The sequence below is a fragment of the Rosa chinensis genome, chromosome 2 (genome assembly GCF_002994745.2).
Source record: "Rosa chinensis cultivar Old Blush chromosome 2, RchiOBHm-V2, whole genome shotgun sequence".
NCBI classification, from domain to species: Eukaryota; Viridiplantae; Streptophyta; class Magnoliopsida; order Rosales; family Rosaceae; genus Rosa; species Rosa chinensis.
The window spans coordinates 85,766,261-85,791,265 of NC_037089.1; the positions used below are offsets into that span (position 1 = coordinate 85,766,261).

The 25,005-nt window shown below is 38.2% G+C and overlaps 3 protein-coding genes and 1 long non-coding RNA gene across 11 annotated transcripts; 1 reads left to right on the forward strand and 3 right to left on the reverse strand.

The window, feature by feature from the left end:
* The first annotated feature begins 76 nt into the window (after positions 1-76).
* LOC112188205 (DNA (cytosine-5)-methyltransferase DRM2) lies at positions 77-6,896 on the forward strand. 2 transcript variants are annotated; one of them, XM_024327280.2, is made up of 11 exons: positions 80-496; positions 1,900-1,958; positions 2,227-2,270; positions 2,621-2,737; positions 3,170-3,269; positions 3,363-3,409; positions 4,157-4,324; positions 4,531-4,630; positions 4,830-4,921; positions 5,032-5,763; positions 6,368-6,896. In XM_024327280.2, the coding sequence occupies exons 3-11, from the start codon at positions 2,268-2,270 to the stop codon at positions 6,800-6,802; spliced, it is 1,794 nt and encodes a 597-aa protein (XP_024183048.1). In that variant the 5' UTR covers positions 80-496; positions 1,900-1,958; positions 2,227-2,267; the 3' UTR covers positions 6,803-6,896. The 2 variants fall into 2 exon arrangements, with proteins under 2 accessions (XP_040370899.1, XP_024183048.1); XM_040514965.1 differs by lacking the exons at positions 3,170-3,269; positions 3,363-3,409 and having other exon boundaries at positions 77-496.
* A 1,639-nt stretch (positions 6,897-8,535) lies between these two features.
* Positions 8,536-13,461, reverse strand: LOC112186670. Of its 3 annotated transcripts, none has more exons than XR_005806438.1 (5): positions 13,412-13,461; positions 11,268-11,473; positions 10,971-11,195; positions 10,336-10,486; positions 8,536-9,604 (listed from the first exon to the last, which is right to left on the reverse strand). It is a non-coding gene; the product is annotated as an uncharacterized LOC112186670 (long non-coding RNA). The 3 variants fall into 3 exon arrangements; XR_005806439.1 differs by lacking the exon at positions 13,412-13,461 and adding an exon at positions 13,184-13,399; XR_005806437.1 differs by lacking the exon at positions 13,412-13,461 and having other exon boundaries at positions 11,268-13,172.
* A 1,713-nt stretch (positions 13,462-15,174) lies between these two features.
* Positions 15,175-16,240, reverse strand: LOC121051668 (E3 ubiquitin-protein ligase Praja-2-like). The gene is made up of 2 exons (XM_040514537.1): positions 15,357-16,240; positions 15,175-15,196 (listed from the first exon to the last, which is right to left on the reverse strand). Exon 1 carries the CDS (start codon positions 16,223-16,225, stop codon positions 15,392-15,394), a length of 834 nt encoding a protein of 277 aa, XP_040370471.1. The 5' UTR covers positions 16,226-16,240; the 3' UTR covers positions 15,175-15,196; positions 15,357-15,391.
* A 6,260-nt stretch (positions 16,241-22,500) lies between these two features.
* Positions 22,501-24,632, reverse strand: LOC112185285. 5 transcript variants are annotated; one of them, XM_040514539.1, is made up of 3 exons: positions 24,163-24,632; positions 23,782-24,009; positions 22,501-23,697 (listed from the first exon to the last, which is right to left on the reverse strand). In XM_040514539.1, the coding sequence occupies exon 3, from the start codon at positions 23,482-23,484 to the stop codon at positions 22,660-22,662; it is 825 nt and encodes a 274-aa protein (XP_040370473.1). In that variant the 5' UTR covers positions 23,485-23,697; positions 23,782-24,009; positions 24,163-24,632; the 3' UTR covers positions 22,501-22,659. The 5 variants fall into 5 exon arrangements, with proteins under 5 accessions (XP_040370473.1, XP_024179297.2, XP_040370474.1 ...); XM_024323529.2 differs by having other exon boundaries at positions 22,501-23,459; positions 23,655-23,697; positions 23,782-24,632; XM_040514540.1 differs by having other exon boundaries at positions 22,501-23,603; positions 23,782-24,632.
* Positions 24,633-25,005: the final 373 nt, after the last annotated feature.

Here is a 25,005-nt window from a genome sequence, read left to right on the forward strand (position 1 = left end):
GGTCTCTATATTTATATTCTTTATTATATATTAAAAAAATGTTATTCTCACTCTCAGTTTTATAATTCATAACTTTTTATATGCTACTAGATCAAATAATAATATTTTCTGGTATCGGAATGAGATTATCATCGAAATTCGAGAAATAAATGAAAATAATAATTATTACAACGAAGAGCGAAGAGCGAGTATTTGAAATCCCAGCGTATCGCTGTGCGTCTGGGCCTAAAAGCGCACCAAAAAGCTCTGAAGTGCTCTTCTTGCTCGGTTTCCGTTACAATTTTCAAGTCCACGGATTCTGAGAGAGATTGACCGCAAATTTTCTCTCTCTAGATGCTCATCTTCTCTCTCTAAATTATGTAGCTTCTTCTGCTCGTTTTCACTGCCTCCGGTTTTGGTTTCTCAACGGCGTTGCTATCCGATTCTCTCCGTACAAGAAAGCCTTGTACGGAGGCGACGTGCATTACGACGACGGCGACGGAATCGGACTCCGGAGGTAAATTTTTGTTCCGAAGATTGGAATATTTGTAATCGCGGTAAATTTTATTGTGAAGCAATAGGTGAAATATGGTTTTGAAACGTGAAATTGGATGGTGTGAGACTAGAACGTATTGAAATCGAAGACATTTGGCAATTTTTTGATGAAGATTTTGTGGAGAGCAATTTTTATGGGTTTATAGATGTATAGTTTGTTTTGTTTTCTGATCTTATGCATGTTATGGTGCTAGAAAAGTATGCAGTGAACTGTTTGGGATTGTTGAGTTTTGGTTTAAGAGAGACATTCTTTAGTAGGTGTTAGCTCCGGTGAGTTCAGTGTTGTGTCATTTCATGGTTGAGTCGAGTACTAGTCAACCCTAACGCTATTGATCCTATAAGCTGGCTTGGATTTGTACTTTGTCGATGAAGAAATGAAAATGAGGCATTTTGTTGCTTTGGTTTTAGTTTTAGGGTGATATATCCATTGTTGATAACTCTTCGTTGATCTTTAGGTCCATGTGGAAATGTGGAAAGGCATTTCACAGTATCATAATATTGAATAGTGTCCGGTGTCTTCTTTGAAGTTAAGGAACATCCAGTGAGTTCTTTCGATCTACCCTTTTGTTCAAGGTCCTAGAGAGGGTTTCTTTCCTTAGATTTCTAAAGGATTAATTCCTTTAGTTGCTTCCGCTGTTATACGGGTTATTTATGTTGGATATTTATCCGACATTGTCCATGATAGAAAGTTGTCATCTGTGGCAACAAACCCAATTGCGACAACTCCACTAACGTTGTCTTGGGTTCTAGTACACCCTAGTTCATAACTTGTTACATACAAAAGAGAAAAAGAAAAGAGAAGAAGTATCGAGTCAATATAAAGGAAACTTGGAAATCTTCCAGAGCATATCTGCTGGGAAGCAATTTGGCATATTAATGTCTTCCTTTACCTTGAACACACTTTCGAAACAGTTGATAGCTTCCTGGATTGTTCCTATTGCTCGATTATTTATTTTCTACTGTTTGCATAAAGCAAGTCCCTAACCATAGTCACTGCCAGGCAGTTTAGGAAATTATGATTTGTACTCTTGCATGAGATGATGGTGATGGTGATGGTGATGGTGATAGTGAAATGATGGACACATCTTATGTGGAACATACAATAGCGGAATAGATCTAACATATATGTAATCTTACTGGTTGGCCCTGAATCATAAGACAGCAAGAATATTTTCCTGTGATGGTAGTCAGTGCAATTGATGAATTCACACACTGGATTTTGGGTTACTCTGTGTATGTATATGGTTTTTTCTAACTGAGGGATTGTTATGTGATATGTATATACAGATTTTTGTGTTTAAGATGATATAATCATTTATGGTTCCTTCATTTGTACTGTGCTTATTTTTTTTTAAATCCATGCAGAAACACTGCTCAGGTAGATATATTTTCAGGCCAGAGAGTGATCTTGCTTGAGCACCTTTGTAAGTTTCTATCATCAATCACATATGAAAATATCTGTATGCACAGCCAAAATGGCATCATTCAGTTGTTCTTTTCTCAGCTCTATGCTTCTATACATCTTCAATCTTCAAGTAGTATCTTTACATAGTTGCCATGAATTATATATACCTAGTTGTTTCTTTCAGAAAAAGCTTTCTGTGCAAGTTGGGGAATTAAATTATTTATTGCTTTTATGATTAAAGTTTGCCTTTGTTTGGCACTTATTCCTGCTGTGTTTTACTTGGACAGCTTGCAAACCTCTGCGCGGGTGACCATAACATTTTAAAGACATGGTACTTCTTTTCTGTTTGAATTTTATATTCATACTTTTCATGTAGTCCCTGATTAACATTTAGTTACCGACTCTTCATTGACTTTACTAAATTGGTGTGATTGACAGACCTTAGAATAGGTTAAAAATATTTCACCAAAAAATAAAATAAAATTAAAGAGGTTAGAAAAGGAAAGAAAAAGAAACTTGTTGACGCTTCTATAGTGGAGTGCTTGATGATGGTTTCTGTAAATGGTGGAATTGTAATGTGTTGGAAACTTTCTAGCCTTTGTTGGCTCTGGTCTATCAAATCTAGTATTTGCAAGTCCATATACTTTTGTTATTGCTCATTTGTGTACATAACCTTTTCAGGATGGAAATACATCTGGGGTAAACGGAAATAATGTTGACTGGGATACTGAAGATGAGCTTGACGAGATTGAAAATTTCACTTTATCTTCTTCTTCAGCTAATCTGGGCTCTGGGGAGGTAATTGTTTTCTTATGTGATTTTTGTTAAATAAGTCAGCTTATTACTATTAAATAGTGCGACGAATTCTATGTGGCTTTAAGACTTGAAAATGTTCTGAGATCGATGAAATGAATCTACACTGTGGTAGGTCTCATTTGAGCCTAGATGAAATGCTTTCCGACCAAACTGAAGGACTCTATTTCCTGGAACTCATATGACCACTCTTTTTCTTTTCTTTTACCATGCCTTGCTGTATTGACTAATTTGGTTTCCCATGTGCACACTATAATCCCTTTTCTCTCATTAATTTTTATGGCTTTGATGAACTTGCAAACATTTAATGATAATATGCACAAAAGTATACATTCAGAAGCACGCATGATATTTAGACAGAGATATGGTACATATTAGATTCTGAACATGCAATTCCTTTGTTTTTTCCTCCTAAAGGGGAGCTCATCTCCACGACCTTCCAATACCAAAGTTTTTGGTCATTTTGTCAGCATGGGATTTTCTCAAAAAATGGTTGCCAAGGCTATTCAGGAACATGGTAAGAGCATTGTACCATATCATTCTGTGTGGTTTATGCTCGGAATGCTTCAGTTTTACCATATTTAACACACTACTTTGATAAAATATCCAGGTGAGGAAGATGCCGATTCAATTCTGGAAAGCCTTCTCTTATATAGTGTGAGTTTAAACATGTTTTCATTTACCAATGCCTTCTTGGATAGATAATTTGGGTTCGTGAGTTTGGTTGTGCCTGATGTTCAGTTCAAAACTAATATTCTGGTTTCTGCATTCTAGCTTCCGTCAAACTGAACTTGCATGTATTAGACTAGGTGTCAATTTTGGGAGCATAACCATGTATTGAATATTAATTCATTCTTTTTTCATTGCCAATGCTATATTGCATGCAATGCATATCAAGGAATAATAATATTCATATATTATTGTTTGAATCGGCCTTTTGGTCCTTACCTTCTTCTTTAGCTAGTCTTCTTTTGATTTAGGTGTCTGGCGGTATTTTTGTATATTTCTATGCTATCTAAACCTAATTTCCATATCTTATCACTAGTGCAAATACATGTTTCTTATATTAACTGTCTTTTCTAATCAATCTAGTGGTCATATATTTAGGTTCCACTACATGGAAACACTACTTTTTCTTTTGCTTTGATGCCCAACATTGGTATTTCTTCCATCTTTCTTTCCTATCCTTGATATTGACGAAGAAAAAAGAAAAAAGAAATCTTTAATAGGCATCACATTCATTTTTAAGATTTCTGGCTCTCCAATACGCTGTAGTGTTTATTATACGCCATCTGGTGGGTGACATAATCAATTGCTACCTTGCTAGATTGTTAATCAAGTGTTTAGATTCATCTAGCGAAGAAGATTTTTACATTCTGCTGTTTTCTTGCAATTATTTTGCAGGCTCTTGAAAATTCAACTCCAGAGCAGGATTCCCCACCTGAGCAGAGTTCTCCCCCAGAACAGTGCTTTCCTCCACAACAGCAACAAATCGATTCTGATCCCTTTTCTTCAGATTATGAGGGGAGCTTTCTGGATGGATTTTCAGATCTTGATAGCTCTGATAATGAGGTGGTTTTGTATGTCTTTAGAAATACTGATAGATGCCATCCTTTTTGCTATATTTTTTGTTTCTCTATCCTAACAAGCCACATGACATTATATAGTTTTGCAATTTTGTTAAATCTAGTATTTCCTCACCATTCTACATGTATATTCTACAATTGTGTACTTCAATATTTCATAGAAAATTTAGTTATATATTTTTTTTCTTTCAGGAAATTAGCATTCCTACATCTGAGGAGGAGAAAAAACTTGTGGCCTTGGTCAAAATGGGGTACCCAGAATTGGAGGCTTCAATCGCAATAGAAAGATGTGGTAAAACTTGACTAGGATGTTTTTCATGCCATAGCCAGTGATTTTGGGGCCACTATAATCCTCTGTACATTTTCTGATTCCTAGGAAAATCAACTTGGTTTACTGCTAGTTCAGTCACTTGCTGACGCCATCCGTCTATACTGGGATATCATCTCCTCCTTTGTCCTTAACTCTGTTTTCCCTCCTTCAAACATTGCAGGTGTCAACTCATCCCTTGTTGATTTGACTGATTTCATATCAGCTGCTCAGTTTTCAAGGGCAGAAGATGCCCATTTTCCCCTTGAAGAGAAGGTATTAATTTCCTTTTTAGTTGTTATCGACCTCTTGACTTTTTTTAAAGAATCATTTTTTTCTATTGAGTCATGTTTGGTATATTGTAATTGCTGGTTCTATTTTTACAGCCTAGACGTCTTCACATTGATGACAAGAAGAAAAGGAAACTCTGTGAATATGCCATGTCGAAAAGAAAGAAGAAGGTGGGGCTTGGAAATGGGATCATTGAGGAAGATGATGAGGCACTTCATCTCCCAAATCCAATGATTGGATTCGGAACTCCAACACATCTTTGTCAAATCCACAGGAGTATTCCAGAGGCAGCCACAGGAGCTCCTTATTTCTACTATGAAAATGTGGCATTGACTCCTAAAGGGGTTTGGAACACAATATCCCGATTTCTCTATGATATCCAGCCTGAATTTGTTGATTCCAAGTACTTCTGTGCGGCTGCTAGGAAAAGAGGTTATGTTCATAATCTCCCAATAGAGAACAGGTTTCCTCTCATTCCCCTTCCACCGCAGACTATTTTTGATGCATTTCCCATGACAAGGAGATGGTGGCCTAGTTGGGACGAGCGCAAACAGCTGAATTGCCTACAGACTTGCATTGCTAGTGCAAAGTTGACTGAGAGGATCAGGCTGGCTCTTAAGGATTATGATGAAGATGAGATTCCACCAGAAAGAGTCCGACGGTATGTTCTATATGAATGCCGCAAGTGGAATCTTGTGTGGGTAGGAAAGAACAAGGTTGCCCCATTGGAGCCTGATGAGGTGGAAACACTTTTGGGGTTTCCGAGGAACCATACAAGGGGAATAAGTAGGACTGATAGATACAAGTCACTCGGGAATTCATTCCAGGTAAAGTTTTGTTTACTTTCATGCGCCTTTAAAATTTCTATCTTCCTTATTATCCATTATACATATCCAATGATAACCCCTGAATACTTCAAAAAATTCTATTTGCTTTGATTTTGGTTTCTTCGTATGTAGCAGCGTGGTACTTTTGAGTGGATATCTGTGATTCAACTTTACTTTTAATTAAAGTTAATGTTTCAACCTTGCTATCAATTCTCACACGTCCCAACATCTTCAAACTAAAATCACTTGTGTGGGTTGGATATCCTATGTGCTATTGTAGTTTGCTTATGGGTTCATTGGCATTTATACTTTTGATTGCCACAAATCTCTTTCAAATGCCTTATTGTTCAGTGATTCATATATACTTTTTTTGAGAATGTGATTCATATATACTTATAAATCCTATGTGTTTCAAAAAGTTGCATTTGCTTTTGTTGTTTGCGTTTTGTCTCCAGAAACATGATAACTTGTGTTTCAGTTTAGTAATCTATTTAACTTTAGGTTTCAACCTATTCTGTGATCATCACAGTAGACTTTCAATCTAAAATCACTTTTTGTCTACTCTCTGCTTTTACATTTCACTTATGATTTCAATTTATTCCAGATTGATACAGTAGCCTATCATCTCTCTGTGTTGAAAGATCGGTTCCCCAATGGCATCAATCTCCTCTCTCTTTTCTCTGGAATTGGCGGTGCAGAGATAGCCCTCCATCGGCTTGGAATTCGAATGAAGAATGTTGTGTCTGTTGAGATTTCAGCGGTGAGCAGAACTGTTGTGAGGACTTGGTGGGAGCAAACCAACCAAAAGGGAAACTTGTATCACCTTGCTGATGTGCAGGAGTTGAATGCTGACCGGTTGGAGCATTACATCAATACCTTTGGTGGGTTTGATCTCGTGGTTGGTGGGAGCCCGTGCAACAATCTTGCCGGTAGCAACAGACATCATAGGGATGGGCTTGAGGGAAAAGAATCTTCTCTATTTTATGATTATTTCCGTATATTAGACTTAGTGAAGGGTCTTATGGCAAGACATAGCTGACCAATGTATCACTTGAGATCCAGATACTTGATACTCTAGTTTGCTCCTGCTCCTAATTTTAGATGAATGAACATTCGATGCCTTTGATATTTAACTGCTGACCGCATTTGATCATGAGATTCTTTTCATCTCTTTCTGTTTTCCTACGAATGGCATAAGGCGCATGAATAAACATTAGAATGAATGATCCCTGTGGGATCCTACATTTATGAATTAAGATAACATGATACAGGGATCAAATTAACACAAAGAACTGAGGGAATATGCTAGTACAATTCTAATGAACTTATATATTGATCATCGTTATCAGCCAACATATTTGTCACTCGAACTCGGTTAGTGATTTGAAGGATTTGAAGACTCTGCCTCTTCCACGGTTGGCATTGGGTATCGACACATGGGGCACAAGTGACTCGTCTTCAGCCACGGGACAATGCAATCTAGATGATAATGGTGTGCACAAGGCAAAAGAGTAATCAGTTGATCAACACCACCTTCTGCAAAGTCGTTTATACAAATAGCACATGATGGGTTCTGTTTGATAGTTTCTTCTTCCAAGCTGTCTGTTCTCACTTTGTGCATGCAAGCTCATGATGGATGATGTAGTTGCAGGAACAAACCTGACCTTATGGGTTTCAAAGGACTCCCATGTGACCCTATCATCGACACCATGATAGTCAACGTCACTCAATGTATAGAATTCACTGGTGCTATCAGGATAATCTAATCGAATGGCAATGGGAAATGCCCTGGTAAGTCTACTAATGTCAGTGTCATCATGATGCTCATCGAAATTGACTATATGGGGAAGCGCTAGCTCTTCTCTACCAGGATTTGGGAAGCGCTAGCCCTTTTCTACCAGGATTCGGAAAGCACGTGTTTTCTAATTCAAAAAAGAAAAAGGTTTAATATTGATCAAAATCAGATCTGGATTCTAAAAAAAAAAAAAAAAAAAAAAACTGAATTTACCATTTAAAAACTGAAGAAATTAAGTAGAAAGAAGGGGAAGAGGATCGATGCTGGAGACTACAGTCTCAGCAGTCTAAATCGACTTGATTGAATTTACATCAATACCCCCTCACCGTAAGTGGATCCGCAGCGCATGAGTCGACTGGGCTTCTTAACCTGCTTAGCCCAAAGTGAAAAAACAAAGTTGGGCCTTACTTGAGAAATTCAAATGGCAGTAAGTTATTTGGGTTCCTCCCTATCAATGGCAGCAAATTCATGCTAGTGGGTTCGTTCTTTCTCTTTTCGGGGTACTTCATCCCAAAGGATAACATTCCAAGTTACTGTACAGGCTTTTCATGCATTACTGGAGTCTTTTCAAGTACCCTTTTGAGTGCTTTATGATAAGTGAGCATGGAGGAGAACACGGAACAAGGTGAGTAGTATAAAATCTAGCTATATGGGGATGAACTGTTAAGACAGCGGAATTTAAGAGACAAAAATGAAGCAATTTGGCTGTGATGCTGGGTTTCTTAGTTGGATATAGTCCTTCGTTTTCTTATTCTGTGGTACAGACTACAGATATACAAATTGTTTGTCTTGTTCTTGTTTTCAATTCTTTTGTATATAATCTTCATACATAACAAGGTAACTGTGTGATGGTTAGCACACTTCAAAAACTGGATTTGGTACCTCAATTCCACAATATCCCGATTCATTACTTCAGCCTCTTTCAGAGAGCACATGCATTCGAGTTCAGTTTTGAGTTCTAGTACACAAAATTCATCTAAAAGAAAAGGTCTCTGTTTAGTATACATGATATCTGGATTTGAACGCAGGGATGCAAGGGCCTTTATATAGTCGGGACTTTCTTTACATACCAAAAATATAAAGCCCAGCTGCCTAGGTGATTATAAAACTTTACACCAATACTGTTACTCTACAAAATATACTATTTCATATATGGCTACTTACAGTCCTGATCACATGGTCAGCAACTGATCATGGATTTTCTGGTCACTGACCGTCCGATTGAGATCGGACGGTTGACAGCTAAGTAATGAGATTTAAGATGAGAGCTGTCAACCGTCTGATCTCAATCGGACGGTCAATGACCAGAAAATCCATGATCAGTTGCTGACCATGTGATCAGCACTCTGGCTACTTATTGTACTCCAAGAGGACCAAAACACATATAAGACTACAGAGATGTTCCCCTGGTCACTAGCTGACCAGGGATTATATGGTCAGTGACCGTCCGATTTCAATCGGACGGTTGACAGCTTTTATCTTTTAAAAAGTTAGAGAACTGTCAACCGTCCGATTTGAATCGGATGGTCACTGACCATATAATCCCTGGTCAGCTAGTGACCAGGTGAACGGGACTGTATAAGACTAATAGTAATATGTATATGCATCCTACCCATACCAAACAACACCAGAAAGATGTTTCTTTGCTGTCATAATGTCTTCGGTCGTATGTAGAAATATAGAATTAAAGGTCATGGTAGCAAATGAAGTGGTGATTTTTTCGGAGGAAGATGACAAATTGAGAACCCTCCCATAAGGTGATAGTGAGTAAGATGAGTGTTTAGCATCAACCGAATCTCTCTGGTCCATGAACTCAGCAAGCATTCCAGGTTTGTCTATCTTCTCGTCATCCACGTCTGTCTCGCCTGTCAGCATCTTAACAACCGTAGACATGGATGGTCGGAGCTTGGGCTTGTCTTGGGTGCAAAGAAGACCAATTTTCACGAATCTGCAAGCCTCCTCAACATTCAAACCTTCATTTAATGTTGATGTATCAGCCAACTCCACCAGCTGACCCCTCTCATATAGTTCCCATAACTGCAACAGCTAAAAAAAATAAATTTGATACATTATATCAACTTGCCAACTACTAACTATTATACAGATCAGTATAATTTTCAGTTGGATAAAATCTGTTTATAAAAGTGCTTCTACAATTGCTCAAGACATCTCTTTTCAACTGAGAAACAAAACAAGATCATTTCGTTCCATTTTTAGAGATGACACCAAGTTAGGAAGCCAAAATATTATGCAAGAAAAACGGATAACCTTTATCAAGGAGAGGGTTTTCACAAATAAAAAGCACCTAAGCTCTTAGAGAACCTCGAAGATATAAAGAACTCAAAGTTCTTGAACATTTCATGTAGATTTCGCTTTTAATATATTGTTTTGTGTAATTCAAGGGTCCCTAGTAAAATATTCTCTATGAAAAAGCCAAGATGAAAAACTAGGGTAATAGATATCTTTGTATTAGTATCAGGCACTTTTGTCTTGAGTCTATTGTTGTCTTAGGATAATACTAATGATTCAAATGTACATGAACTTATATTGAAAGCTCATAAATTATACAATAACAAGACATCGTATGAAGGTGGTCATGTAATATGCAAGTTTATGCTGAGTTACTAACAATATTAAAAATGATAGAAATATGCCTTTTCAAGAAGAACTCTTTCATCATTACTACAAAGAACAAGTAAAAGCTATGATCTCCAAAGACTTCAATTCAGTGATAGAAGGAAATACTTAATGTTGACATTGGTCTCAAAGATTTATACCCTTACAAAAAGATACTGTTCTTTGGATGGTAAACATCTGTTTGCGTTGCACCTCCCACTAGCAATTTCCAAGACTAAAACACCAAAACTATAGATATCTGCTTTCTTTGTCACCTGACCTCGTATGGCATACTGAGGTGCCAAATAACCCCTGCGAAACACAAACAGGAACCCAAATATGTCAACATAAAGACGTGTAATTTAACAAAAGAAATTTGAAGAAAAACAAAAAGACATACAAGTACAGCAGAATACTTTTAAAGCTAAACCACATTACTTAGTTACTTACAAGCCGGGATAGGAAATCTAGTCATTAGCATTCTGGTGTACCATGATATTAAGGTAAAATTATATCAGATTCATTATTCAGTCATGCAACTTGGAAGACATTCATACTAATTATTAAGACCGAGTGTGTAGGATACATTGATGTTCGGACAACTTTTGACATGAAACTAACTAACAACATACTGCCAACACCAAATATTTTCACTAATTTGATATATCTTTTAGGAGAAACTTTTTTAAATTAATACTTTTTTGATTATTTCTTTACAGTCCACTTAGTGGTGCACATAAATTCATTTCATGAATTCCACAGGGATATAAACAGAGTAGAACAGTAGCGAACTTACGCTGTTCCAGTAACACGAGTACTAACATGGGTCAAGTTAGGTGCGATAAACTTTGCAAGACCAAAATCTGAATTTCTAGTGAAAGATCTTTATCAAGGAGAATATTGCTTGCCTTAATATCTCTGTGAATAATATGGAGGGTTGAACATCCTCATGAAGGTAAGCGAGCCACCTTGCAATCCAATGCAGATTTTACACTTGTTCGCCAACTAAATTGGCCTCCACCTATAAAGTGCAGAGGGAATCATCAGCCAGACATTAAATTAATTCAAATAAAGACCATGTAAATATACTTACCAAGAAGTGTTTGTGAAAGGCAATTATTGTCAAGCCATAAACCAATATCCTATGATTTCCTTCCACACAGCAACCATATAGCTCAACTAGTTCTCATGATCAACACATGCAATCACCTCAATTTCTGTCAAAAATTCCTACGACCCTTGCCTAGAATCTCCTGACAATACCTTTACTGCTGTCACAGAGCTATTCTCAAGTGTTCCCTGATCAAACACATTTCACAATAATGTGGAAGAAGCAGAAAGAATTTTTAGGACAATCAAGTGGTGATGACCAAGTATTCCTCAAAAGTCATAAACAAAAGCATTCTCTCTGATATTAACTTGTACACAGTACCAAAGCCTCCCTGCCCAATGTTATTTTCTTCACTGATTTTTCAGTGGCATTTCACAAGTTGTTGCAAGTATACAGTTTGAGATTTGAAATGCTTGATAATCCCATTAGAAGCTTTTAGGGTAGGATTGAAATGCAACGCAAAACCTCAAAGAAAACACTAGTTTCCTTTTCTTGAAAAACTTGACAATAAGTTAACCAAAAAAAAACTTGACAATAAGTTAAAGACTTAGTAACCCATCGCAGTTCAGTGGCATGTAAGTTGAACAAAGCAAAAGAAGATATCAAATTACATTGTACGATTGAATCCATATGCTGAAAAAAACAGATCTAACTTTAGCCATCTTAGCTACATACCTGCAGATCCAACTATAGCTTGTTTTATCAATACAAAATAAAAAGAAAAGGAAAGCTAAGATGCCAAACTAAACTAGGAGCCATGTTAGCTACAGAACCGCAGATCCAACTATAGCTTGTTTTATCATTACAAAAGAAAAAGAAAAGGGAAGCTCATATGCCAAACTAAACTAGGAGTCCAGTTCACATACATACACCAATAAAGAACCTCACTATCACGTTGCTATATTGATTTTTCATTCAACTAACTAATATCCGATCAACTACTATTAACATAAAGCCAAAAGAATTATTGTCCCTTCAGACCAAAACCTTGTAGCTAAGGAGATACAAGGTTAGAGTAAGCTGTGCCTTGGAATCATGCTAGAATGCAATATGGTTGTACCAGTCCAATTAACTCCATATATGCTTACCAGAATATGAATAAAATCTGATCATGTAGACACATAGGAGGAAACAAAACAAAAAATGCAGATTATACACACAATCAGTAAGATGTTCTCTCAAGCCAAAACCAAAATCTCAATACACAAACCGAGAGGTAATAAATTCTGAAATCTTATTTGATTTTACCAAGTTCTTGAGCTGAATTTTTTCCCAGAATTATCATCACTCTTGTTTCCACTAGTGAAACCAAATGGAAACAAGAGTGGTGATAATTCTGGAAAGCAAAGCCTTACTGAGAGGTTGTGGGAGTCTTGGATAATTCTGGGAAGAAAAACCTTGCTGAGGTTGTGGGAGTTTCCAAGATGGCTCTAAAACTGAAAAGAGGGAGAAAAAGCTCAACAAGAAGACTAAGAGTAATGATGATGATGAGGCCTTAGTCTTATAAATCATGCCTCCTCTTCATCATCATCATCATTACTCTTACTCTTACTCTTACTCTTCTTGTTGAGCTCTTTCATCTTTTCAGTTTTAGAGGCATCTTGGAAACTGCCGCAACCTCAACAAGACTCTCATTCCCAGAATTATCCAAAAGACTCACACAGCGCCTTAGCAAGCCTTTGCTTCACAGAATTATCATCACTCTTGTTTCCATTAGCTTCACTAGTGGAAACAAGAGTGGTGATTATTCTAGGAAAAAATTCAGCTCCAGAACTTGATAACATCAAATAAAATTTCTGAATTTATTACTCTCGGTTTGTGTATAGAGATTTTGGTTTGGGCTTGAGAGAACATCTTACTGATTGTGTATATAATCTGTTAACAGCAACAATAGGTACCTTCTCCATCTGTTTCTAGATCTGGGGGGAAATTACTACTTAGTTCCTATAGGGGAGGAATTGTGGATCTGAGAGAGAAATCACTCAAGGTAACCCCCTGTTTATATAGGGGAGGAGTGGAGTGTAGGGTTTGGTTAAATTAAGTAATAATAACTGAATCAAATGAAGAAATTAAGTAGAAAGAAGGGGAATGACAATGGAAGCGAACCAGAAGCAACCCTTTCTCACCTGAGCAGATGAAGAGGATCGATGCTGGAGAGTGGAGACTATGGTCTCAGCAGTCAGGTTTACCATTTAAAATCGACTTGATTGAATTTACATCAATACCCGCTCACCATAAGTGGATCCGCAGCGCATGAGTCCACTGGGCTTCTTAACCTGCTTAGCCCAAAGTCAAAAAACAAAGTTGGGCCTTATTTGAGCAAATTCAAATGGCAGTAACTCATTTGGGTTCCTCCCTATCATATTGGGCAGCAAATTCATGCTAGTGGGTTCGTTCTTTCTCTTTTCGTGGTACATCCCAAAGGTTAACATTGCAAGTTACCGTACAGGCTTTTCATCCATGTCTTTTCAAGTACCCTTTTGAGTGCTTCATGATAAATGAGCATGGAGGAGAACATGGAACAAGGTGAGGAGTATAAAATATAGCTATATGGGGATGAACTGTTAAGACAGCGGAATTTAAGAGACAAAAATGAAGCAATTTGGCTGTGATGCTGGGTTTCTTAGTTGGATATAGAGTCCTTCGTTTTCTTATTCTGTGGTACTGACTACAGATATACAAATTGTTGATCTTGTTCTTTCTTTCAGGAAATTAGCATTCCTACATCTGAGGAGGAGAACAAACCTATTTAACTTTAGGTTTCAATTTTTCTATGATCATTGTTGTAGACTTTCAAATCTAAAATCACTTTTTGTCTACTCTCTGCTTTTACATTTCACTTATGATTTCAATTTATTCCAGATTGATACAGTAGCCTATCATCTCTGTGTGTTGAAAGATCGGTTCCCCAATGGCATCAATCTCCTCTCTCTTTTCTCTGGAATTGGTGGTGCCGAGATAGCCCTCCATCGGCTTGGCATTCGAACGAAGAATGTTGTGTCTGTTGAGATTTCAGCGGTGAGCAGAACTGTTGTGAGGACTTGGTGGGAGCAAACCAACCAAAAAGGAAACTTGTATCACCTCGCTGATGTGCAAGAGTTGAATGCGGTTGGAGCATTAGTGCATTACATCAATACATTTGGTGGGTTTGATTGTTGGTTTTGGCTCAACCTTTGTCGGAGTCAGATTAGTTGTTTGCTGTCTTTAAATGGATAGATATGTAATAACCGTATATCGAGGTTATTTGAATTGGGACAAACTACCCATTTTGACATTTTGTAATAGAATAAAACTGCAAAACTGCAGCAGTTTGTGTGGGTGAGAAAACAGAGAGGGTTGAGAGAAAAACGAGTGTTCTTCTCTGTTGAGATTTTGTGAGAGCAAAACTACAAAATCCTTCTCTTTGATAGTGAAATTGAGTGGTTCCATCTGCTCCCCAGATGTAGGCAAATTGCTGAACTGGGTAAACACTTTGCTGTCTTATTTTCTCCATTCTTGCACTTTAGTTTGTCTGGTTCTTGTTTGGATTGTGGTTGAGTTTTCTGTATCTACTGTTGGTGTGTGTATTTTGTGAGTTTTTGCTACTGGTTTGTCTTCTTGGTGTCTATTTGGCACAACAATCTCGTGGTTGGTGGGAGCCCGTGCAACAATCTTGCCGGTAGCAACAGATATCATAGGGATGTGCTTGAGGGAAAAGAATCTTCTCTGTTTTATGATTATTTCCGTATATTAGACTTGGTGAAGGGTCTTATGGCAAGATATAGCTGACCAATGTATCATTTGAGATCCAGATACACTTGATTCTCTAGCAGTAGTTTGCTTCTGCTCCTAATTTTAGATGAATGAATATTCGATGCCTTCGATATTTAACCGCTGACCGCATTTGATCATGAGATTCTTTTCATCTCTTTCTGTTTTCCTACGGATGGCATAAGGCGCATGAATAAACATTAGAATGAATGATCACTGTGGGATCTTACATTTATGGATTATGATAACATGATACAGGGATCAAATAACTCAAGGAACTGAGAGTATATTGGTACAATTCTAATGAACATATATGATCACCATTATCAGCCAACATATTTGCCACTCAAACTCGGTTAGGGATTTGAAAGGTTTGAAGACTCTGCCTCTTCCACTGTTGGCATTGGGTATCGACACAAGGGGCACAAGTGACTCGTCTTCAGCCACGGGACAATGCAATCTAGATGATAATGGTGTGCGCAAGGCAAAAGAGTAATCAGTTGATCGACACCAGCTTCTGTAAAGTCGTTTATACAAATAGCACATGATGGGTTCTGTTTGATAGTTTCTTCTTCCAAGCTGTCTGTTCTCACTTTCTGCAAGCTCATGATGGATGATGTAGTTGCAGGAACAAACCTGACCCTATGAGTTTCAAAGGACTCCCATGTGACCCTATCGTCGACACCATGATAGTCAACCTCACTCAATGCATATGATTCAATGGTGCCATTAGTAAACTCTAATTGAAAGGTAATGGGGCATTCCCTGGTAAGTCTACTAATGTCAGTGTGATCATGATGCTCATCAAAACTACCCAATAACCGCACGGTCACGTCTGCAATGACCACAATAATGCGGCGCTCCGGAACAGCAGCTTGTACCACCTGAAATAGTTTTTCGAGGATAGGCGGTTGCTGCCCTAGGGGGACACCTAATGCCGACATTTCCCTGCTAATAGAATCAGAGTAGGCTTGTCTGTGGTTGGGAGAGGAGTAGCGGATCACAATGTTTATTTTACCAATGGAGATTTCACAATTACGAGGATCAGACCAACTGCGCCTTTGCTTGATGAGACAAATATGAATAGGAAGCCTACTATCCCCTGCTGATGGTGGTAATTCTCTTGTTTCTCTCAGGATTGCTCTGCTAAAATAATAATGCCTCTCTGTTTCGGTCGAAGTTGACGACATTATATACACGGATGATCACTATCTATGTAATATACACACACATATATATAGGGAAGCGCTACCTCTTTTCTACCAGGATTAGGAAAGCGCCTCTTCTAAAAGAAAAAGGTTTAATTTTAATTAAGAAAAATATAACTAACCCCATAAATCGAGGGGAAGCAAAAAATCAAAATCAAAATCAAAATAAGATCTGGATTCAAAAAAAAAAAAAAAAACTGAATCAAATCGAGAAATTAAGTAGAAAGCAGGGGAATAACAATGGAAGCGAATCAGAAGCAACCATTTCTCATCTGACAGAGACGGCCTGAGCAGATGAAGAGGATCGATGCTGGAGACTATAGTCTCAGCTAGGTTTACCATTTTAAATCGACTTCAGTGAATTTACATCAATACTCCCTCATCGTAAGTCGATCCGGAGCGCATGAGTCCACTGGGCTTAATCCCGAGCTAGATTGATTTTCAACCCCCACTGACCTTATGCTTAACCTGCTTAGCCCAAAGTCAAAAAACAGAGTTGGGCCTTATTTGAGCAAATTCAAATGGCAGTAACCCATTTGTGTGCCAGTGTGCCAGCCTATAATTTGTTTGAATTTATTTCCATTTGGCAGCAAATTCTTTCACTTTTCGGGGTACTTTATTCCGAAGGATAACATTCCAAGTTACTGTATAGGCTTTTCATGCATTACTGGAGTCTTTTCAAGTACCCTTTTGAGTGCTTTATGATAAATGAGTATGGAGGAGAACATGGAAGGCGCATTCAGATTATTCATTATTGATAAAGAAGTATGCAATCTATACGGGGATGAACTGTTAAAGACAGCGGAATTTAAGAGACACAAAAATGGAGCAATTTGGCTGTGATGCTGGGTTTCATAGTCGGATAGAGTCCTTTGTCTTCTTATTCTGTGGTATAGATATACAAATTGTTGATCTTTTTTATTTTTTTGTATATAATCTTCATACATAAAAAGGTAACTCTGTAATGCTTCGCACTTCAAAAACTGGATTTAGTACCTCAATTCCACAATATCCCGATTCATTATTTCAGCCTTTTTCAGAAAGCACATGCATTCGAGTTCAGTTTTGAGTTCTAGTACACAAAATTCATCTAAAAGAAAAGGTCTCTGTTTGGTATACAATGATATCTGGATTTGAACGCAGGGATGTAAGGGTCTTTCTCTACATACCAAAAATATAAAGCCCAGCTGCCTAGGTGATGATAAAACCTTACACCAATACTTTAAAGGCACATTTACTTATTTGGAATGCAAAACAATCATGAATCGTAGACAAATGGAATGAGAGAAGAAATGAATCGGTATTGATTTCGGAGAATGAATCGGTATTGATTTCGGAGGATTGATTCCTAAACCCATATTCCCCCTTCGTAATCAAATTCCTGAATATTCAGGAATCGATTCCTGATAAATAGGTTGGACCTATACCAATTCCGATTCCTTCAAGTGTTAGTAAACACATGAATTCTTTTACCCGGAATCATTCTGATTCCTTTATGTGTGTTTTTTTTTTTAGAATGGAGCCAGTAGGCGAAAATATATTCATCGAAAGCCAGAATAGGCCATTACATACCTTTTCGCTGCCATAAAACAGACAAGAAGATAGTGGTAGTACCCACAATGGTACATAAAAACATAGACTAACTCATTGTACAATCAATACGTAGACATAACGGGAATCCCCCTTTGGTACTACGCCGGAGGCGCTAGAAGGATCCGGCCCACCCAACCTAACTCATAACCAATAAACCTAGTTGCCTAAAGACCTCAATTGGTGTACAACTAGATCCACTGATAATTAAGTCAACAAGACCAAACCAAATGCAACAACTAGATGCACAACAGTGCCTAGACTGTCCCTGGAAACGGAACCTTATTGTAAATGGACAAACTAAAAAACATAGGGATGGGCTGAGAGCAAAACCCTAGCCCATCAAATTACTGTCCCAAGAGGCTCTAAAAATAGGCCCACCCAATGCCCAACAGGCCGAGATTGGCCCAGACCAACTTTCCTCTCCCAACACATGCGGCAAGCACAGCTGCCCTCAGCCGCCACCGAACCCATGCCCGCTCCGGCAAGATTCTCACCTACGTGAACCCGGCACGGACCCCACCAGTGTTCCACGATTCCGCCGCTGAAGTCGAAACCGCCACGACACTAAGACCCAACCTTCCACGATCCAACGCCGCCACGAAATCGAACCTGCCTCGACCCAGCGCCCTCAATATGCAACGCCGTAGATCTGCAAACGAGATCCACCATACTGCACCACATGCACCCCAGAGATTTTCATCGATCCAGAGCCGACAACCACCTGCAAAACATTCGAGCAAACACCCACACCAGAGCCTCTAGAACGCTAGCATCGAGTCTCGTCCGGCAGCAGATTACCCGTCATTGGTGAGGCCAACGTGCCCGCCTGAATGCCATAGCTGCCGTCAGACGAGAGTACTCACTCAGTTGAAGCTGCCGCCGACTTTTCTAGGAGAGAGAGAGAGAGAGAGACTTGCCTCCACATAATCCCAATTCCTTTATGTGTTAATAAACACAGGGGTGTTTTTACTCCATAATCATTCCATTCTATTCCAAGTAAGTAAATGTGCCCTTACTCTACAATATGGTTTAAGGACTATTTCATTTATGGCTACCTATTGTACTCCAAAACACAAATAAAACTAGTAGTAATATATATATATATACATTCTCAGGTGCGGATATCCGCACCTAAGAAAAAAGGTGCGGATATCCATTTTTTCCCCACTTTCCGATCACATTTTCACATCTTACCCGTTCAGTTTTTAGGTCCTAATGTATAGATCATCTCTACAAAATTTCAGCCAAATTTGTGATCGTTAAGGCATCCAAAACAGCAATTTACACGAACGAACCAAATCTGCCGAACCGGAACCGTTCGTGTACATTGTTGTAAATTGCAGTTTTGGATACCTTAACGATCACCAATTTGGCTGAAATTTTGCAGAGGTGATCTATACATTAGGACCTAAAAACTGAACGGTTAAGATGTGAAAATATGATCAAAAAGTGAGTCAAAACAGAAAATCCGCACCAATGAAAAACTGCGGACGTCCGCAGTGGAGAAGGCCTGTATATATATATATATATGTGTGTGTGTGTGTGTGTGTGTGTGTATATATATATATTTATGCATCCTACCCGAGCCAAACAACGCCAGAAAGATGCTTCTTTGCCATCATAATTTCTTCGGTCATATATAGAATTAAAGGTGATTTTTCTGAGGAAGATGACGAATTGAGAACCCTCCCATAAGGTGATAGTGAGTAAGATGAGTGTTTAGCATCAGACGAATCTCTCTGGTCCATGAACTCAGAAAGCATTCCAGGTTTGTCTATCTTCTCATCATCCACGTCTGTCTCACCTGTCAGCATCTTAACAACCGTAGACATGGATGGTCGGAGCTTGGGCTTGTCTTGGGTGCAAAGAAGACCAATCTTCATGAATATGCAAGCCTCCTCAACATTCAAACCTTCATTTAATGTTGATGTATCGGCCAACTCCACCAGCTAGCTTACCCCTCTAATATCGTTCCCATAGCTGCAACAGCAAAAAAAAAAAATATATATATATATATATATATACATATATATATATATATATATATATATATATTATATCAACTTGCCAGCTGCTAACTATTATAGAGATCAGTAAAATGATCAGTTAGAGATGACACCAAGTTAGGAAGCCAAAATATTATGCAACAAAAATGGATAACCTTTATCAAGGAGAGGGTGTTCACAAATAAAAAGCACCTAAGCTCCTAGAGATCTCAAAGATATAAAGAACTCAAAGTTCTGGAACATTTCATGTAGATTTCGCTTTTAATATATTGTCTGTGTAATTCCAGGGTCCCTAGTAAAATATTCATATAGTGAATGCCAAGATGAAAAACTAGGGTAATAGATATTTTTGTATTAATATCAACCCCTTTTGTCTTGAGTCTATTGTTGTCTTAGGATAATACTAATGATTCAAATGTACATGAACTTATATGGAAAGCTCATAAATTATACAATAACAAGACATCGTATGAAGGTGTTCATGTAATATGCAAGTTTATGCAGTTACTGGCAATATTAAAAATCATAGAAATATGCCTTTTCAAGAAGAACTCTTTCATCATTACTACAAACAACAAGTAAAGCTATGATCTCCAAGGACTCCAATTCAGTGATAGAAGGAAATACTTAATGATGACATTAGTCTCAAAGATTTATAATTTCAAGAAGATACTGTTCTTTGGATGGTAAACATCTGTTTGCGTTGCACCTCCCACTAACAATTTCCAAGACTAAAACACCAGAACTATAGATATCTGCTTTCTTTGTCACTTGACCTCGTATGGCATACTGAGGTGCCAAATAACCTCTGCAAAAAACAAACAGGAACCCAAATATGTCACCATAACGACGTGTAATTTAACAAAAGAAATTTGACGAAAAACAAAAAGATATACAAGTACAGCAGAATACTTTTAAAGCTAAACCACATTACTTGCGAGCAGGGGTAGGAAGCTAGTGTAGTCATTAGCATTCTGGTGTACGGTGTACCATGATATTAAGGTAAAATTGTATCAGATTGATTATTCAGTCATGCAACTTGGAAGACATTCATACTAATTCTTAAGACTGAGTGTGAAGGCTACATTGATGTTCGGACAACTATTAACATGAAACTAACTAACAACATGCTGCCAACACCATATATTTTCACCAATTTGATAAATCTTTTAGGAGAAACTTTTTGGAATTAATACTTTTTCGATTATTTCTTTACAGTCCACTTAGTGGTACACATAAATTCATTTCATGAATTCCACAGGGATATAAACAGAGTAGAACAGTAGTGAACTTACGCTGTTCCAGCAACACGAGTACTAATATGGATCAAGTTGGGTGCGACAAACTTTGCAAGACCAGAATCTGAATTTTTGCAAGACCAGAATATGGAGAATATTGCTTGCTTTAATGTCTCTGTGAATAATATGAAGATGAAGGTAAGCGAGCCCCCTTGCAAGCCAATGCAGATTTTACACTTGAATATCCTATGATTTCCTTCCGCACAGCTACCATATAGCTCAACTAGTTCTCACGATCGACATTTGCAATCACCTCAATTTCTGTCAAAAATTCCTACGACCCTTGCCTAGAATCTCCTGACAATACCTTTACTGCTGTCACAGAGCCATTTAAGTGTTCCCTAATCAAACAAATTTCACAATAATGTGGAAGAAGCAGAAAGAATTTTTAGGAGAATCAAGTGGGTGATGACCAAGTATTCCTCAAAAGTCATAAACAAAAGCATTCTCTCTGATATTAACTTATATACAGTACCAAAGCCTCCCTGCCCAATGTTGTTTTCTTCACTGAATTTTTCAGTGGCATTTCACAAGTTGTTGCAAGTGTACAGTTTGAGATTTGAAATGCTTGAAAGTTGAAAACAAGTGCACCCATATAATCCCATTAGAAGCTTTTAGGGTAGGATTGAAATGCAACGCAAAACCTCAAAGCACTAGTTTCCTCTTCTTGAAAAACTTGACAATTAGTTAAAGACTTAGTAACCCATCGCAGTTCAGTGGCATTGTAAGATTGAATCCATATGCTGAAAAAAACAGATCTAACTTTAGCTATCTTAGCTACATACCTGCAGATCCAACTATAGCTTGTTTTATCAATACAAAATAAAAAGGAAAGGAAAGCTAAGATGCCAAACTAAACTAGGAGCCATCTTAGCTACATACCCGCAGATCCAACAATAGCTTGTTTTATCATTACAAAAGAAAAAGAAAAGGGAAGCTCATATGCAAACTCAACTAGGAGTCCAGTTCACATACATACACCAATAAAGAACCTCACTATCATGTTGCTATATTGATCAATACCTTTGGTGGGTTTGATCTCGTGGTTGGTGGAAGCCCGTGCAACAATCTTGCCGGTAGCAACAGACATCATAGGGATGGGCTTGAGGGAAAAGAATCTTCTCTATTTTATGATTATTTCCGTATATTAGACTTAGTGAAGGGTCTTATGGCAAGACATAGCTGACCAATGTATCATTTGAGATCCAGATACTTGATACTCTAGTTTGCTTCTGCTCCTAATTTTAGATGAATGAACATTCGATGCCTTTGATATTTAACTGCTGACCGCATTTGATCATGAGATTCTTTTCATCTCTTTCTGTTTCCCTACGAATGGCATAAGGCGCATGAATAAACATTAGAATGAATGATCCCTGTGGGATCCTACATTTAGGAATTAAGATAACATGATACAGGGATCATTTCACAAGGAACTGAGGGAATATGCTAGTACAATTCTAATGAACATATATATTGATCATCGTTATCAGCCAACATATTTGACACTCGAACTCGGTTAGGGATTTGAAGGATTTGAAGACTCTGCCTCTTCCACAGTTGGCATTGGGTATCGACACAGGGGGCACAAGTGACTCGTCTTCAGCCACGGGACAATGCAATCTAGATGATAATGGTGTGCGCAAGGCAAAAGAGTAATCAGTTGATCAACTCCACCTTCTGCAAAGTCGTTAATACAAATAGCACATGATGGGTTCTGTTTGATAGTATCTTCTTCCAAGCTGTCTATTCTCACTTTCTGCAAGCTCATAATGGATGATGTAGTTGCAGAAACAAACCTGACCCTATGAGTTTCAAAGGACTCCCATGTGACCCTATCATCGACACCATGATAGTCAACCTCACTCAATGCATATAATTCACTGGTGCTATCAGGATAATCTAATCGAATGGCAATGGGAAATGCCCTGGTAAGTCTACCAATGTCAGTGTCATCATGATGCTCATCAAAACTACCCAATAACCGCACGGTCACGTCTGCAATGACCACAATAATGCGGCGCTCCGGAACAGCAGCTTGTACCACCTGAAATAGTTTTTCGAGGATAGGCGGTTGCTGCTCCAGGGGGACACCTAGTGCCGACATTTCCCTGCTAATACCAGAGTAGGCTTGGCTGTAGTTGGGAGAGGAGTAGCGGATCACAATTTCAACAGTGGAGATTTCACAAGCAGGATGATCAGACCAACTGCGGCTTTGCTTGATGAGATAAATATCAATAGGAAGCATGGTCTCCCCTGCTGGTGGAGGTAATTCTCTTGTTTCTCTTAGGATTGCTCTGCTAAAATAATAATGCTTCTCTGTTTCGGTCGAAATTGACGACATTATGTGTAAATGATCACTACACTATTGTAGCGATGCAATATATATAGGGAAGCTCTAGCTCTTTTCTACCAGGATTAGGGAAGCGCTAGCTCTTCTCTACCAGGATTAGGAAAGCGTTTCTAATTCAAAAACGAAAAAAGTTTAATTTAATTAAGAAAAATATAACTAACCCCATAATCGACGGGAAGCAAATAATCAAAATCAAAATCAGATCTGGATTCAAAAAAAAAAAAAAACTGAATCAAATCAAGAAATTAAGTAGCTATGCAATAACAATGGAAGCGAACCATTTCTCACCTGACGGAGATGGCCTGAGCAGATGAAGAGGATCGATGCTGGAGACTATAGTCTCAGCACTCAGCAGTTAGGGCTGTTGGGTTTACCATTTTAAATCGACTTGAGTGAATTTACATCAATAATACCCCCTCATAGTAAGTGGATCCGCAGTGCATGAGTCCACTGGGCTTAATCCCGGGCTAGATTGATTTTCAACGGGTTGACCATATTGTTGTGTTGATTCTTAACCTGCTTAGCCCAAACTCAAAAAATAAAGTCAGTTCGACAAATCTCATTCCATGTGAAATTTTTTTTATCATCCTTTTTTCTTTTGATTATTATTATTATTTTGGGCGAAATTATAATCATCATATTTGAATGCAGTAAACATTTCAGAAGTACCCTTTTGAGTGCTTTATTATAAATGAGTATGGAGGAGAACATGGAAGAAGGTGCATTCAGTGTTGGGAAATTAATCCCCCGTCACGCAAGTACTACTAGTAGAGATTGAAAGAATAAATAAGCAAACCAAGAAGACAACAAGTTTTAACGAGGTTCGGCCAAAATCCATGCCTACGTCCTCAGAGAGTTTTCATCTTCACTATGAGAGAATCACACAAGTACAAGATACACCACTCAAGTTTATACACAACTAGAGCACTCAAGTTTATACCCAACCCGAGCCTTGTATCCAATCGGATACCCCTTGTACACCCTCTCTCAATCTCCTAGAAGATTACTCTACCCCAAGAGCTATACACACTCTTGAACACAACTCCCCTAATCTTCTACATCTTGAAGACTCTTGGAGTTGCTACTGAGCCTCTCCCTATCTGGAGTTTGGGCTCTCTGCCCTCTCTCCTTTTGCTGCTGCCGATATGGGGATAATATAGGCAGTGCACTTCATGCACATACCATGAAGCTCATCACATGCAAGTGGAAGTAAAGACAAGCTTGTAGGTGTGAACACATCAAAAGCAAAGTCATGCTTTTCCATTTCTTACGGTGTGTGCTTGCATGCCACAATGTTTGCATGTTTCCTTTATCAAATAATGACAAAGACTTCAACCACCGTACTATTTGTTCCTTCCTACCGATAAGGTGTTTCAGCATAACCAAATCAACAAAGCATGGTTTCTCACCTCCACTTTTCCTTCTTCTTTTATGCTTTCACTTTCCTTGTCTTCTGCATGTTTTCCAGCCATGTTTGCCGCATGCTTTCTCCTTTTCATGTCTCCCACATGA